We start from the raw sequence: 13,218 nt of genomic DNA on the forward strand, positions 1-13,218 counted from the left end.
TAACACTGCTTTCCCATATTGCACAGAGCAATTTTTCACATCTGTAGAAATTCGTGATAATAGTCTAAACAAATACATGTATTCACATCCAGTAGTCATAAGGGAAAATATAATGTCAACATTATTAGTCCATGTACACAACTTGAAAATATTAACAATGAGCAAATTACAAGAATAATGTTTGAATTTTAAAACCTGTTTCATTAATGAGAACAGCCAACAGAACAAGATCTATACTCATAGAAATGGTGCGGAGCAGAAATTGATTTTTTAACCTGTCTGCTTCTGTTGCCAAGACCTTTGCCTGGTTGATTCTGTAATCATTTTTACACAAATTTGTGATGTATAAGCCCTGTAGGACTTTATAGGCATGTAATTAATGGTATAATCGGAATAATTGTTGACATACTGATGTAGGGTACTGCAATCTTTTGCTTTATTTTGGAATGATTGGGATTTTATGAACACTGAATTAAAGAAAATTTTCTGTGAAGTGTAACTGTGAATATTTTATGTGCCCACAGAGTCAGCTCAATATTTCAAATTCATTTATGTTTTGGAGAACATTTTGCTTGGTATCTATTGATAGCATTTAGCAAAAAAAGGTATGGGTAAATTTGGTTTTGTAATTATAGTCAATTGTATTTAAAAACTTATATTAATTAATTATCATATTATATATTATTATTATTACATTAATGTAATGTAATGCGTATGAGATGATGGACTGCATTAAAGACAACTGTGTATATGGAAATTGGACATGAAAAATTAAGAAATTTATTGTACACTAGCTTCAGTAAACTTTTAATTTTTTTTGTTATTTCCTTAGTAACATCAAAAGTATTTTGGATGATGAGGTTAAAGGAATAGAAAAACTCATGTATGGGTTATTAAATTTGGAATGGAGTATTTGTCAGAAAAATTTGAAAATAATCACAAATGAAAATCAGACATCTGTATACAGCTCTTAATTATCATCAATACAGCATTGATTTACTCCTTACGAATAAGCTTTCCCTAAACAGAAACCTGAACCTATCACTGTTCCCAATGACAAAGATGGTCGCCAATCTCCAGTTCAACCTCCACCAACCCCTGAACCCTTGACACCAAAAGATGACCTCAGCAAAGACGAAGACCTCCTAAAATCGCTTCGTGAGGCTGAGGAGGAAGAAAAACGAAAGAGGGCAATCAACAAAAAGGAGAAAAAACCTATTCACAGGACTAGGAAAACTAAAGAGGAAATGGAAGAGAAAGTGGAACCTCCCAAACCAGTTACTCCTCCTCCTCAAACTCCTCCTATTGAGGACACGTAAGTGATTTAAATTTAAAATAGCTATCCCTTCTCCTCCAACTCCTCTTATTGAGGACACATAAGTGATTTATATTTCAAGTAGCTATCCCTCTTCCTCCAACTCCTCCAATGAGGACACATGAGTGATTTAAATTTAAAATAGCTACACCTCCTTCTCAAACTTCTTCATTGAGAACACATAAGTGAATTATATTTTAAGTAGCTTTCCCTCTTCCTCCAACTCCTATTGAGGACACATAAGTGATTTAAATTTAAAATAGCTACATGTCCTACTCCAACTCCTCCTACTGAAAACACACAAGTGACTTATGATTTAAAATATCTGCACCTCCTCCTTTAACTCGGAGAAACTCCACCTATTGAGGACCCATAAGTAATTTATATATAAAATAGCTACACCTCCTCTTCCAAGTCCTCTTATTGAGGACACATGATGTAGACTGTAATGTGTATTTTATGTCTAAGCTAGCTACTCAACACTTACATTTTTGAAGTGTAATTTATCCATAAATCCAATACCTTTCACCATGGAGAATGATACCTAACCTGACTACTTCCCAACCTCTAAGTTTCCTGGCTAAAAATGAACGTGATTTGTACTTGGACTAACTATTTGCCCTCACCTTCAACACCCCTACCAAGGACACCTGAATGTGATTTATAACTACACTAGTGACCTGCTTCCTCATATATTCAACTCTCAAATTAAAATGACAAAATTTGATTTAAATACACACCCATTCCTTATTCAGGTTTAAGTTTATTGATACAGAAACATTCTTTAAGTTTGATTTTCCTCCATTGAGGGTGAGATTAGTGTGGACATGTCTAATGCTCCCTGCACTGAGGATACAAACAGTATACAGTATATTATGTATGATTTACATCAACCTGTCACCCCCCCCCCCCCCTCAAATTCCTTTTTTGAGGAGACAAAGGTGTTATTTATAGCAATTAAAAATAGAAAAATTTTCCTTAAATTCACTTCTGCACTTTTAGGACATGATTTATATCCAAATGTGGAAAGTGATAATTTTTCCGTTCTAGTTTTTGCAATAAATGTTCAGTTATCAATGAAATGATTTTTTTTTTTTTTTTTTTAAATGGATGTTGTTTTTTTTAATATGCAAATGAGTTTCCAGCAATATTCATGAAAAAGAATTCTTTTTCATTTATTTTATTCATTGGAATTTAACTCTTGAAAAAAAAAATCATTCCATTAATCTCTGAAATTGGTTATAATATAAAAAAAGAAAGAACTAAGTTTGTTGATAATGTATATTATCAAAAATAATTATTTGTATTTAATAAAATCTTTTTACCAGTGTAACACTTATCCAGAAATGGTAATTACAACACAAGCATGCAATTCCAATCAGGATATCTCATACCTTTAGAATATTGGTACTGCATGTCACCTGTATGTACATATGTAACCCCTTGCATGTCATTAGGTTCAACATCCCTATTTAGTTGCAGTTTCAAATATTGTGAAAAAAATTTGTTAATGAAATCATTAACATTCATTTGCAAAAAGATTTAGCTCGCATGATAAGCATAGAGTTACCCCCCTTGGCACAGCAAGTTCTTAGTTCAGTCACAACTGTATTGGTAGACTAGGATATTCCTTGTAAAAAGATAAAATTTTCTAGGTAAATACTTATATGCATAGAAAGTAAACACTTTAAAATTTTAAACTTAATAGCCTGAATGGGTTCTAATATGAAATCATTCTTTTTTCCTTTTCAAATGTTTGATATTTTAAATAAGCCTAGCTGATCTCTTTGAAAATTGCAACAGTTTTAAAGGAAAAAACCTTTCTTTTTGTTGGACAACTCTATTGAGCAAAAGTCTTTCAAGAAATAAATATACTCTCTGTGGAAGAAATTGCTTGAGATTGCCATTTCCTCTACTTTCATTATTTAAATATTTGTTTATGCAGTAAAATATACATAGTTTGTCCTTGAGGCTTTTTGATGTCAAATTTGATAAAGCTAAAAAAAAAAGGGTTTTGTATTTTTTTGTCTTTGATAAGAAAAGGTTTGTATTGGACAATTACCATGATCGAACGGTGCAGTGCAAATCTTTGTGTGCACTGACAAGAATCCTCTGTCAACAGAGATTAGTACAAAAGAAAGAGAAGTGACAAGATAAAAAAGGCTTAGCACGTCATGTTGTTTATAGGTAAAACACAGCCACGTTTCTAGGTAAGAATACGGTGGCTTTTAATTACGATCCTTGAATGTCACCGAAGTTTGTGAACATGGGTATTGAAAATAAAATTCAATAAAAGAATTTAAACCAGACTTTTAAAATCTCCACTTGTAGATATTCTGGGTGGTAAAATAGAGAATTTAAGTCAATTTGACAGTTGTCAATATTGGACAATCTTCCAGGCAGTAATTTGTTTTCAGGCTGCTTTATATTCAGACATTGGAATTATGCTCTTTTGTGGGGAAAGGAATTTTGAATTCAAATCTTAAAAAGGTTAGATATTGTGTTTTTGTCAAAAAATTAATTAATTAAATGTAATAAAATTAATAGAATTGCAATTAGGAAGTTAAACTTTACTACTAAAGTTGACTTGCTCCAGATTTTTTTCTTGTGAAGGTTTATGGTCTAGCTGTTAAGATTTTATTAATTAATCCGAGAGAAAAACCACATGAAAGATTTAATATGAGAAACATTATGGAATGGTTGGAAAACTCCATAAAAAGTCATTAATAAGAAGAATCATTTGATGGGGTATAATCTGAGGACATTGATTTTCCCAACTGTAAATCTGCACAATCAATTTCCCTTGTCAATCAATTGGGTAGATTTGCCCTGTGTACATAAAGTTGAAGGAAAATATGTCCAGCTTATCTGCTGGCCAGAGATAAGCATCTTGGAAACAAGTTTATAATCATTTCACTGAATATTTTCATTCATATCATTTTGAGGGGATTGCTTGTCAACTTGTCAAAAGTTTATTTTAATCTCAGAGGAAAAGTAGGTAAGGCAATGGTTTTATTTCTTAAAAATTCTTTAAAAATTACAGGGGAACACAAATATTTCTTTTAGCATCATATCAAAGTTTCATATGACATTCGGAACTTGTTTTCGTAAATATCCATATAGATTTGAAGTTGTAGATTTAAATTTTGTTTAAGGTAGAAAAAACATACATGTATTAAATTTTGTTTTCAAGTTTCCAAGTAAATGTTAGGAACATACTAGCTGTCATTTAAAAAGCTATTATTTACATAATAGCTTTGCAATGGCACACTTTATTATAGAAATTTACTACAGAATGTTTTCTTCAAAGTTTTGATTGCTATTTAGGACTATTCAAAAATGTATTCAAGAGACGTAAAGGTTTCTAAATTTTTTTTTTTATTTAATGCTTTCAAAAAACTTAAAAGCATTGAAAGCAAAAAGATTTTACAATATGTTCTTGCTAGTTAAAAGAAAAGTTCTAGTTTCTGTCTTTTAATATTATGAAAAATTGCCATGTGGATATTGTCCTTTGATCTACAAATAATTTCACTGTTAGAAATGTTTACCAATGCCAGTACATGTTCTCCTCAGATTGAAAGGTGTAAATTTGATATCAAATAGGTAGTCAAATATTTAAAAATAGGCAATGAAAGAGGACGGTTTGATCCAAGTTGCACCTGGGAGGTTATGTGAAGTAGAATAGAATGTGTATTGGAATTCTTCGTTGACAAACGGCCCTCAAAGAAAGTGGACCCAGAGTGTTGAATCAATAAATGTCTTCTTAAAATTTGCTGCAAACTGTTCCTACCACTTTTAAGCATGCTATATTTATACTGCGATTGTATGAATACTTGGTGACAATTTTTGATACATATATTTTTTTCTGAGGAAATTTGAAATATAAATCCATTTCACCAAATAGACTGTGTTAATTCTGTAAATCTAGAGGTATCTATATTGAGTAAAGTGTTGAATTTCAAGTTTAATTTTGATATATGATGTTGATGCCATGACCATTTATATCTAAGAATATAGATATGATCTCAAGGAGTCAATAGATCTTGTTTTTTTTACAGGAAAAATAAAGATATCAAAGTTGATTTAGAAGTTCCCACACTACCAAGTTTTGAAGAAAAGAAGAAAGACAAAAAGGAAAAACGCAAAGCTGAGCGCCATTTAGTGTCACAACCCAAGCATGAGACTCCCCCGCCCAAAGATCCAGAGGTAAGGCATTTTACTTGATTTTTTTTTTTCAAGTTGTGAGGTATTTAACAGAGTACAACTGCTGAGAGTTGAATATTTGTGGTACAATTTTCAAAAAATAAGCAGCATACATGTATTAAGAAATAAAAGAGACAGTACTTATATATTTATACTTTATAAGAAATATGATGTCATAGGTAAATATTGCTCTGCATATTTTATGATTTTATGGCAGGTTTTTTTTTCATTAAACATAAGGTTAAAATAACATCTAATAAATTTTATGATATAGTACTTCACTTTATACCATCAATCTAGAAAACCTACCAGATTTCTAACAAAAATTTTAGTGCACCTGAGTCAAACGCAAAAGAGAATTTTTCTGATAGAAAAGTATGGTGTCCATCTGTCCATCTGTCTGTAATTTTCTCACATTTTCAACTTCTTCAAAACCATGTGGCCAATTTTAACCAAACTTGTCACAAAGCATCCCTAAATGAAGGATTCAAGCTAGTTCAAATGAAGAGCCACACCCTCTTTAAGGGGAGAGAATTAAAAATTAGTGATAATTTGTTGGTGTCTTTAAAATACCTTCTTCTCAAGAACCACTGGGCCTGAAAAAATGAAACTTATAAGAAAAAATAGTGGGGAGAAAAAACTTTACAAAAAATTCTCTCAGGAATATCAGGGCCAATGTGACTCAGGTTAGCATTGTGGCCCATGGGCCTCTTGTTAATGATGTGTCAGCTTTAACCATGAACCATACAAATGTCATACCTGACATTGTTTCATAAGCACTAAAAACATCAATAAAACTTTAGTTTGGTAAATTTTTAAAAATGATTTCCATGTTGTTAGCATCCAAGAGTAAGAACTCCTCTTGAGTTACCCACAGAGGATGAACTAGAGCAGGGGGTAAGCTGTCTGGGCACTGAGTTGTGAGCGGCAGAAAGCCATATTGTTATTGTCTAATCTGCTAAATTATAGTTTGACTAATGAATTGCTGCGATCACACTTAATATATGTCGAATTATTTTATCATATCACTAATAATTGAATGTAGCTTCATGCTTGAATTACTGAAAAAGATTGAGTTGGTTTATATTGCATGTGTGTCAGTAAAAAGATTTTTTCATGACGTGTTTGGTCACACTTGTTTTGTGCTGATTCAATATGTTGCATCACATAAATTATATGGATCATGTCTTGCGCAGTGATTACTAACATTTAATTAGGAAGAAAATGACTTGTTAGAGTATGTGCATCTTTAGATTAATGTGTACCTGTATATAATATAGCCTCTTTATCATTGCATGTCAATTCTAGTATAAATTGTAAGATGATATTACATCTCTATGGTCCTTTTTCAAAATGAAGGAGCTACCTACCTGTTCTTTTGTCAACTCTCTTACGTATAATGAAAATGATATACATGTACTACAGAAGCAGAAATATTTATTTATTGATATTATTTAGCTACAACTTTTCAACAAATTTAAATCCCTAACAAAACATTTATTCAGATATAGTTTGTCATGTTTTTTATAAGCAACATTATTGTACCCCGCATGAAATCCTCATAAATAACAAATCAACAAAATTTTATCCCCAACAAAATTTCTGCTTTTACAGTAGGTGGAGGTTAGTTGGGATCAAATTTTAGGTTTGATTTGGTCAAAGGTCAAGGTCAAAAATTAGCATAATTGCAATGGTGTCATTTTACACTCTAAGGACTCTCCTCTTAACTTGGCTCCATATTATACTAAATAGGTGAAGAATGATTGGAGGATTAGACACCTATACATTTTTAATTAGGGACATTTGAACAAATGAAAGGTCACTGTAAACCAGAGCAGGATCAGAGATTACGATGATTGATATGAACATTGGACATTTTGTAATCTGCAGATATCATATATACTACAAAATATATGAAAGAAAATACACAGGTTACTTGCTCAAAGGTCAAGGTCAAACAATCAAGATTTACTGTAGAGTCCTTTGTAAATACTGTATGGGAGTTTTCTAAAATTTCATAGCAGTTGAATAATGGTGCCAGTCTATAAAGGTTCAGTGGATTTTTTTTTTTTAATACAAACTATCTTATGAGTCCTATTATTCAACCATTTTTTTAAACCAGTTTAAAGAATTGAAGTTAAATACTTCAGAATTATAAATACAGCCATAGAACTGTGAGACAAATCAAAGATAACCTGCATGCTATATTCTTGTTTACAAGTTCTTTGGGTATGAAACTCAATTCTTTCACTTTTGATTTTTACTATAAGACAATGAAACATGCTTTCTAATTGGGGATCCATTAATGGTTTTTTTTATATATAACAGGATGATTTAGATGACCAGCTTAAACAGAGACTAAAGAATTTTGATTTTGCCATGATGGAAATGACTGGTGATGACTCACCAAGGGTAGGTAACTCTAGGTCTAGTCATCAAATACAAAATGTACTAATGTTGAAGTTTTTATGACTAAAATGAATTATTTGGGATATGAAGTTCTACAATTTCAATAACTATGAAACTTATCTAATACTAGTAAATTAAATATACTTGTTTCTTATTTCAGAAAAATGTCCAAAAAACCTCTTGGGTGACGGGTAGATTAGCTCTCTCCCAACAATCTAGTAGATTTACGTTACCAATAGATATGGCTAGACTGGAGCGTAAGTTTGAAACATTAATTTACAGAAATGGCAGATTGTCAACATATTACTCTTGCTAATATCAACATTGTTTGACTTCATTTCTTCAGAACTGTAAATGTTTTAATTTGTTTGAATTACTACCCCTGACTTAATTATTATATATGTATTCTTGGTTTATATTGTAATTCAGAAATGACTCCATTAGAATATGTGAAAAATTTCTGCATCATCAAAAGACGACGGAAGAAACTCTACCAGGACATCTATATGAAACACAGAGACAAAACTGCTGGCGCAATACCATATAAGGTTTGTCAAGTGATGTTAGTGCTAAGAGCAAGAGTTAAATTCCCCTGTGTTTTTAACAATTTTTGTGATGAAGTTTAATGTATAAATGTGATTTCTATAGATTATATGTAATATGATAAAGAACAAATAATTTTTGTATCTGGTTAAAAATTCAAATACTTTTTTATTTATATAATATTTATAAATAAGGTGTGGGGGGGGGGGGGGGTGATTAAATCCTCTATGTAAGGATATTTCTGGGTTGCTTTCAAGATCATAGCACTCTTCCTAACTGCTTGGTGAAATATCTTGGTCTTACTGAATACACTGTTAAAGAATTAATGCTTGTTATGGCTAGGCTAGCATATTGTTCCAGATCATAGCGGCAATGTAGAGATTATGATCTTGAAGGCAGCCCTGATTTACAATACCCTAAAACCTTGAAAATAAGCCGCGGCTTATTTTAAGTTTTGGTAAGAAAATGGGGGCTTATTTTCAAAACCGTCTTATTTTCAAATCGCGGCTTATTATCAAAACCAAAAACCGGTAAGCGACGAGAGCATAATCACGGCTTATTATCTAAACAATAAATTATAATCGATCGATTTTGAACTGCCACATTTGGCCGAGTATAATATGCACGGCTATCGGACATACTGTAGCATTACCAACAGACATAGACAATTTCTTGTTGTTTACCGCTATATTTAAAACCTTAGTAAATTATGATAAGAACGTAAACTTGTTGAAAATGTTAAATTTATAATCTGTTGATGGTTAAATTATATTGGAAAGCGAGTTAAAATTAATTTTAGCTGCATATTCAAGCCGCCATATCATGATGTTATTTATAGACGTTTACACATTCCTTTGCCACGTGCTTGCGTAATGTATCAAATCAGTCTGATACTCGTTTTTTTTTTTTTTTTTAAAAAGCAATTTATAAGTTTATTTTGATTTCAAATAACTCAGTGGAAATTTCATGTAAACACCCCCGTATACGTCCCAATTAAAGCCATTGTTGTGAAGGAGTGTACATGTTTGTTTAATAATTTTCTCATCACCCCTATTATCAATGGCTTTGATTATTTTCATTGATATAATTGGGGTCGATTTATAACCTTCTTCCATTATAGTAATTTAAAAAAAGAAATATCAAGTTTGTTAAAACTTAATTATTAAAATAACTCGAGCTCTGTTGAAAATAAGAGATTACCGCGATGCACAAAGTCATGATTACCGTTGCTAAATAAAGATTTAAGTCGATTTTATAAAACTGAAGTTCAACAGTTTCTCGTGCATTGTTGAAATAAAATTATTTCTGCGAGGATAATTAAAGATGACATGTAATGAATGTCAAGATTTCTGTGAGGTAAAAAGAAAATAATAGTGCTTTAATATCTTGTGCTTTGTTGAATAAAATTATTAATGTCATAGAATGTTTATAATAAAATAAAATATATTGTAATTAAAAATAACACTGTGTTCTAAATGGAACTATCATTACTGGCTTATTTTCAAATCAGGCTTATTTTCGAGTAATTTTCAATGCAAGAAATAGGTGGCTTATTTTCAAAAACGGCTTATTATTAAATCCGGCTAATTTTCAAGGTTTTAGGGTATTTAGACATTTGTAAATTCTTCATTTCAGGATTTAGAGAAGGCCATGACCCAAGTTTTAGTTAACACTATAACATCAGAGGATTACAAGAAAATAGTTGATCTATTGGACATCACAGAAACAACTAAAGTAGACCTAGATGCTTTTTCAGCAATGACTGCCCTAGCTGAGAGACTTATGTGTTCCACTCATGTGTAAGTACAAATTGATAGGAACTTAACAAACATTAAATATTATAATATAGAGATTCTTATGAAATGTTGTTTTCATTTAAGTTCCCAAATACCTCCTCATCTTTAAACAAAATGGATACACAAAAAGCTTAAATGCAGTTTTTCATTGCACATCGTAAAAAAATTCATTGAATGATGTTGCTCTTTATTGCAGTGAGTAAGTAAACACTTACATATATTTGATCTACATTTGTGGTGAACAGTAGTAAGTGATGGTGTTGTAGCATGCCAGAAATAACAGTGTGTCATCTAAAACCCTCAAAAATTCATAAAAACCTCTGTTTGTTGCTAATCAAATCTTAGGTAAAAAATGTTTGCTCTGATGCTGTGGATTTTTACTTGTAGCTCACCTGAGTAAATGACTCAAATGAGATTTTTAGCTCTACTGGTCAGAGACCAGAAGAGCTTATGCGATAGTAAGGTGTCCGGCATCCATCCGTCTGTCTGTCTGTAAACAATTTTTCAAAACACTACTCCTCCTACAGTTTTGGTCTGATTTCAATATAACTTGGCACTAAAGTAGACTACACTAAGATACATAATTTAATGCATCATTTTTTGATTTCGATGAACGGTGTTGCCATGGTTACTGAAAATAGAAATTTCTGTCAAATTCCTTTAAAACGCTACTCCTCCTACAGTTTTGGTCTGATTTCAATATAACTTGGCACACAAGTAGACTACATGTACACTAAGATACATAATTTAATGCATCAGTTTTTGATTTCGATGAACAGTGTTTCCATGGTTACTAAAAATAGAAATTTCTATAAAATTCCTTTAAAATGCTACTCTTCCTACAGTTTTGGTCTAATTTCAATATAACTTGGCACACAAGTAGACTACATTAAAATACATAATTTAGTGCATCGGTTTTTAATTTCGATGAACTGTGTTGCCATGATTACTAAGAATAGAAATTTCTGTAAAATTCCTTTAAAACATTACTCCTGCTACAGTTTTCGTCTGATTTCAATCTAATTGGCACACAATTAGACAACACTATGTTACATAATAGTGTATATCAGATTTTGATTTCAGTGAATGGTGTTGCCATGGTTACTTGAAAGAGAAATTTCTGTGAAATACTTTCAAAATGCTACTCCTCCTACAGTTTTTGTTTGATTTCAATATAACTTGGCACACAAGTAGACTACACTAAAATACATAATTCTATTTATTGCTGCATGTTGCAAAATTTCAAATCCAAGTGCTACTTTTCCTTTGTTATATGTACAGACCAGTAGAGCTACAGTCTCATCAGAGACCTCTGGTTTTTAATCCAAATTTGTTTAGACTTTGACTGTCTCTATGCACAAGTGTGTATTTAAGTATTTGCAAGTCCTGCATATACATCACATTTTTTTCTTCACCTAATCCACTTTTTAAATTTTCAAGCAGATTTAAAATAAAATATATGATTGGATGAAGAAAATTTTAATATACAGTATCTAAAATATTCTATTGCCTGGTGATAGAAAAATTTGCAAAAGAGATAGTTGAGAAATACCAGTTGTAAATCACTATTGCATGTGTTCATTATCCTCACAGAATCTAGTCAGCTTTTTCAAATTGCAGTCAAACTTGATACAAAATTTATTCATGTAAATTTAATTCATTTAGATCATAATCTCCAGAGCCAAAGCAGAACTACAATTAGAGTACATTGCAGAAAATTGTTAAGAGTGTTTAGTATAAGTTAGACTAGCTGAGATAGAGGTTAAGTGTGACTCAAATCTACCAACTTTAATTTTCAGTAAGAACACTGAGAACACAAGTAAGCAAAGGGGCCCATGGGCCCTTTTTCCCCCTGCAATGTTCAGTATTTCATATATACTTGCCTAAACAACCACAAGTATTGTAGTCATACCTAAAATGTTTCTAAATCTAATAAGTCTATTTATAATTATAGTGACAAGATTAAAATTGGATCGATACATATATGTGTATAATGGTTGTACTCCAGACAATTGCACTGAATGTAATGTGGGCCATATCATAAAATCATCTGTGATTCCTGAACATGATTTCAATTCTCTTTTTATCCAATTTACAAAAACTGAATAAACAATTTAAAATAAAATGGCGTTTACTTTAAAATATTAACAATATTTAATGTATTATCTAGCTATAGTGTACTGACTTTATCTCATATAAATATGGTTTAATTATTTCTTTATAAACAGTTCCCAAGAACAGGTGGACCAACCTGATTATCAGAAGGAGAAGATTGAGTGTGCTGACTTCAGTGCTCTAAAATGGAAGTTAACAGGAGTCCAAGTGAATCCCAAAATTGAGAAGATTCTTACAGAACTCAATTGATTAAACTGGTCCCCAACTACTACAGTGTAAACTGGTATGTAGTGCTTCAGAATAGTGACTGAAACATGCCATATGTCATGTGATGGTGAATGAATATAGTCTTGACATCAGTGATTGTAAATTTCTTATTTCGTGGAGCAGGTCTCGATGATTCTCCTTTTTATAGAAATTTAGTTTTAGAATTATTAGAAGCATTCTGTGATGGTTATAGATGGACATTGACTTAAGTAGCAACATTTACTGCAATACACAGAAAAAGGAAAAAGATCTGACTGTAATTATCACAATACTCATTATTTTTATAGCAATCATATACATGTATGAGAAAAATTTTCTGCAATAGCAGCAATATTAATTTTACTTTACAATTGAACAAACTTGATCCATGTAAGAAATCAAGGAGTGCAGAAATTGTACTTGCAGTTATTTATTTATTATGTACACAATGCAATTTCAGAGGGGGAAAAAGTAGAATAAATTACAGTACCTTATCTACTATTGAATTTTGTCTTCTTTTTTTGTGACTTGGTACTCTGAAGATTTTTAGCAATTAAGATATGCTCAACTTAATTTGCAAGCTAGTGTCTG

The 13,218-nt window shown here is 31.4% G+C and overlaps 1 protein-coding gene across 2 annotated transcripts; it reads left to right on the top strand.

Moving 5' to 3' along the window:
• The first annotated feature begins 533 nt into the window (after window positions 1-533).
• Window positions 534-13,121, top strand: LOC133197478 (uncharacterized). 2 transcript variants are annotated; one of them, XM_061333538.1, is made up of 9 exons: window positions 534-605; window positions 1,029-1,315; window positions 5,374-5,521; window positions 6,359-6,415; window positions 7,847-7,930; window positions 8,088-8,184; window positions 8,357-8,475; window positions 10,106-10,269; window positions 12,495-13,121. In XM_061333538.1, exons 2-9 carry the CDS (start codon window positions 1,248-1,250, stop codon window positions 12,628-12,630), a joined length of 873 nt encoding a protein of 290 aa, XP_061189522.1. In that variant the 5' UTR covers window positions 534-605; window positions 1,029-1,247; the 3' UTR covers window positions 12,631-13,121. The 2 variants fall into 2 exon arrangements, with proteins under 2 accessions (XP_061189522.1, XP_061189523.1); XM_061333539.1 differs by lacking the exon at window positions 6,359-6,415 and having other exon boundaries at window positions 537-605.
• Window positions 13,122-13,218: the final 97 nt, after the last annotated feature.

Source organism: Saccostrea echinata, unplaced genomic scaffold (genome assembly GCF_033153115.1).
Source record: "Saccostrea echinata isolate AGI-Se365-2 ecotype Australia unplaced genomic scaffold, CSIRO_AGI_Sech_v1 ptg000030l, whole genome shotgun sequence".
NCBI classification, from domain to species: domain Eukaryota; kingdom Metazoa; phylum Mollusca; class Bivalvia; order Ostreida; family Ostreidae; genus Saccostrea; species Saccostrea echinata.

What these genes read in the sequence shown, in the direction of transcription:
- LOC133197478 (XM_061333538.1), top strand. Translation starts at nt 1,248, where the DNA reads ATGGAAGAGAAAGTGGAACCTCCCAAACCAGTTACTCCTCCTCCTCAA. An exon ending in CTGGCGCAATACCATATAAG is followed by an intron (nt 8,476 to 10,105) that starts GTTTGTCAAGTG and finishes TCTTCATTTCAG; the next exon opens with GATTTAGAGAAGGCCATGAC. An exon ending in CTTATGTGTTCCACTCATGT is followed by an intron (nt 10,270 to 12,494) that starts GTAAGTACAAAT and finishes CTTTATAAACAG; the next exon opens with TTCCCAAGAACAGGTGGACC.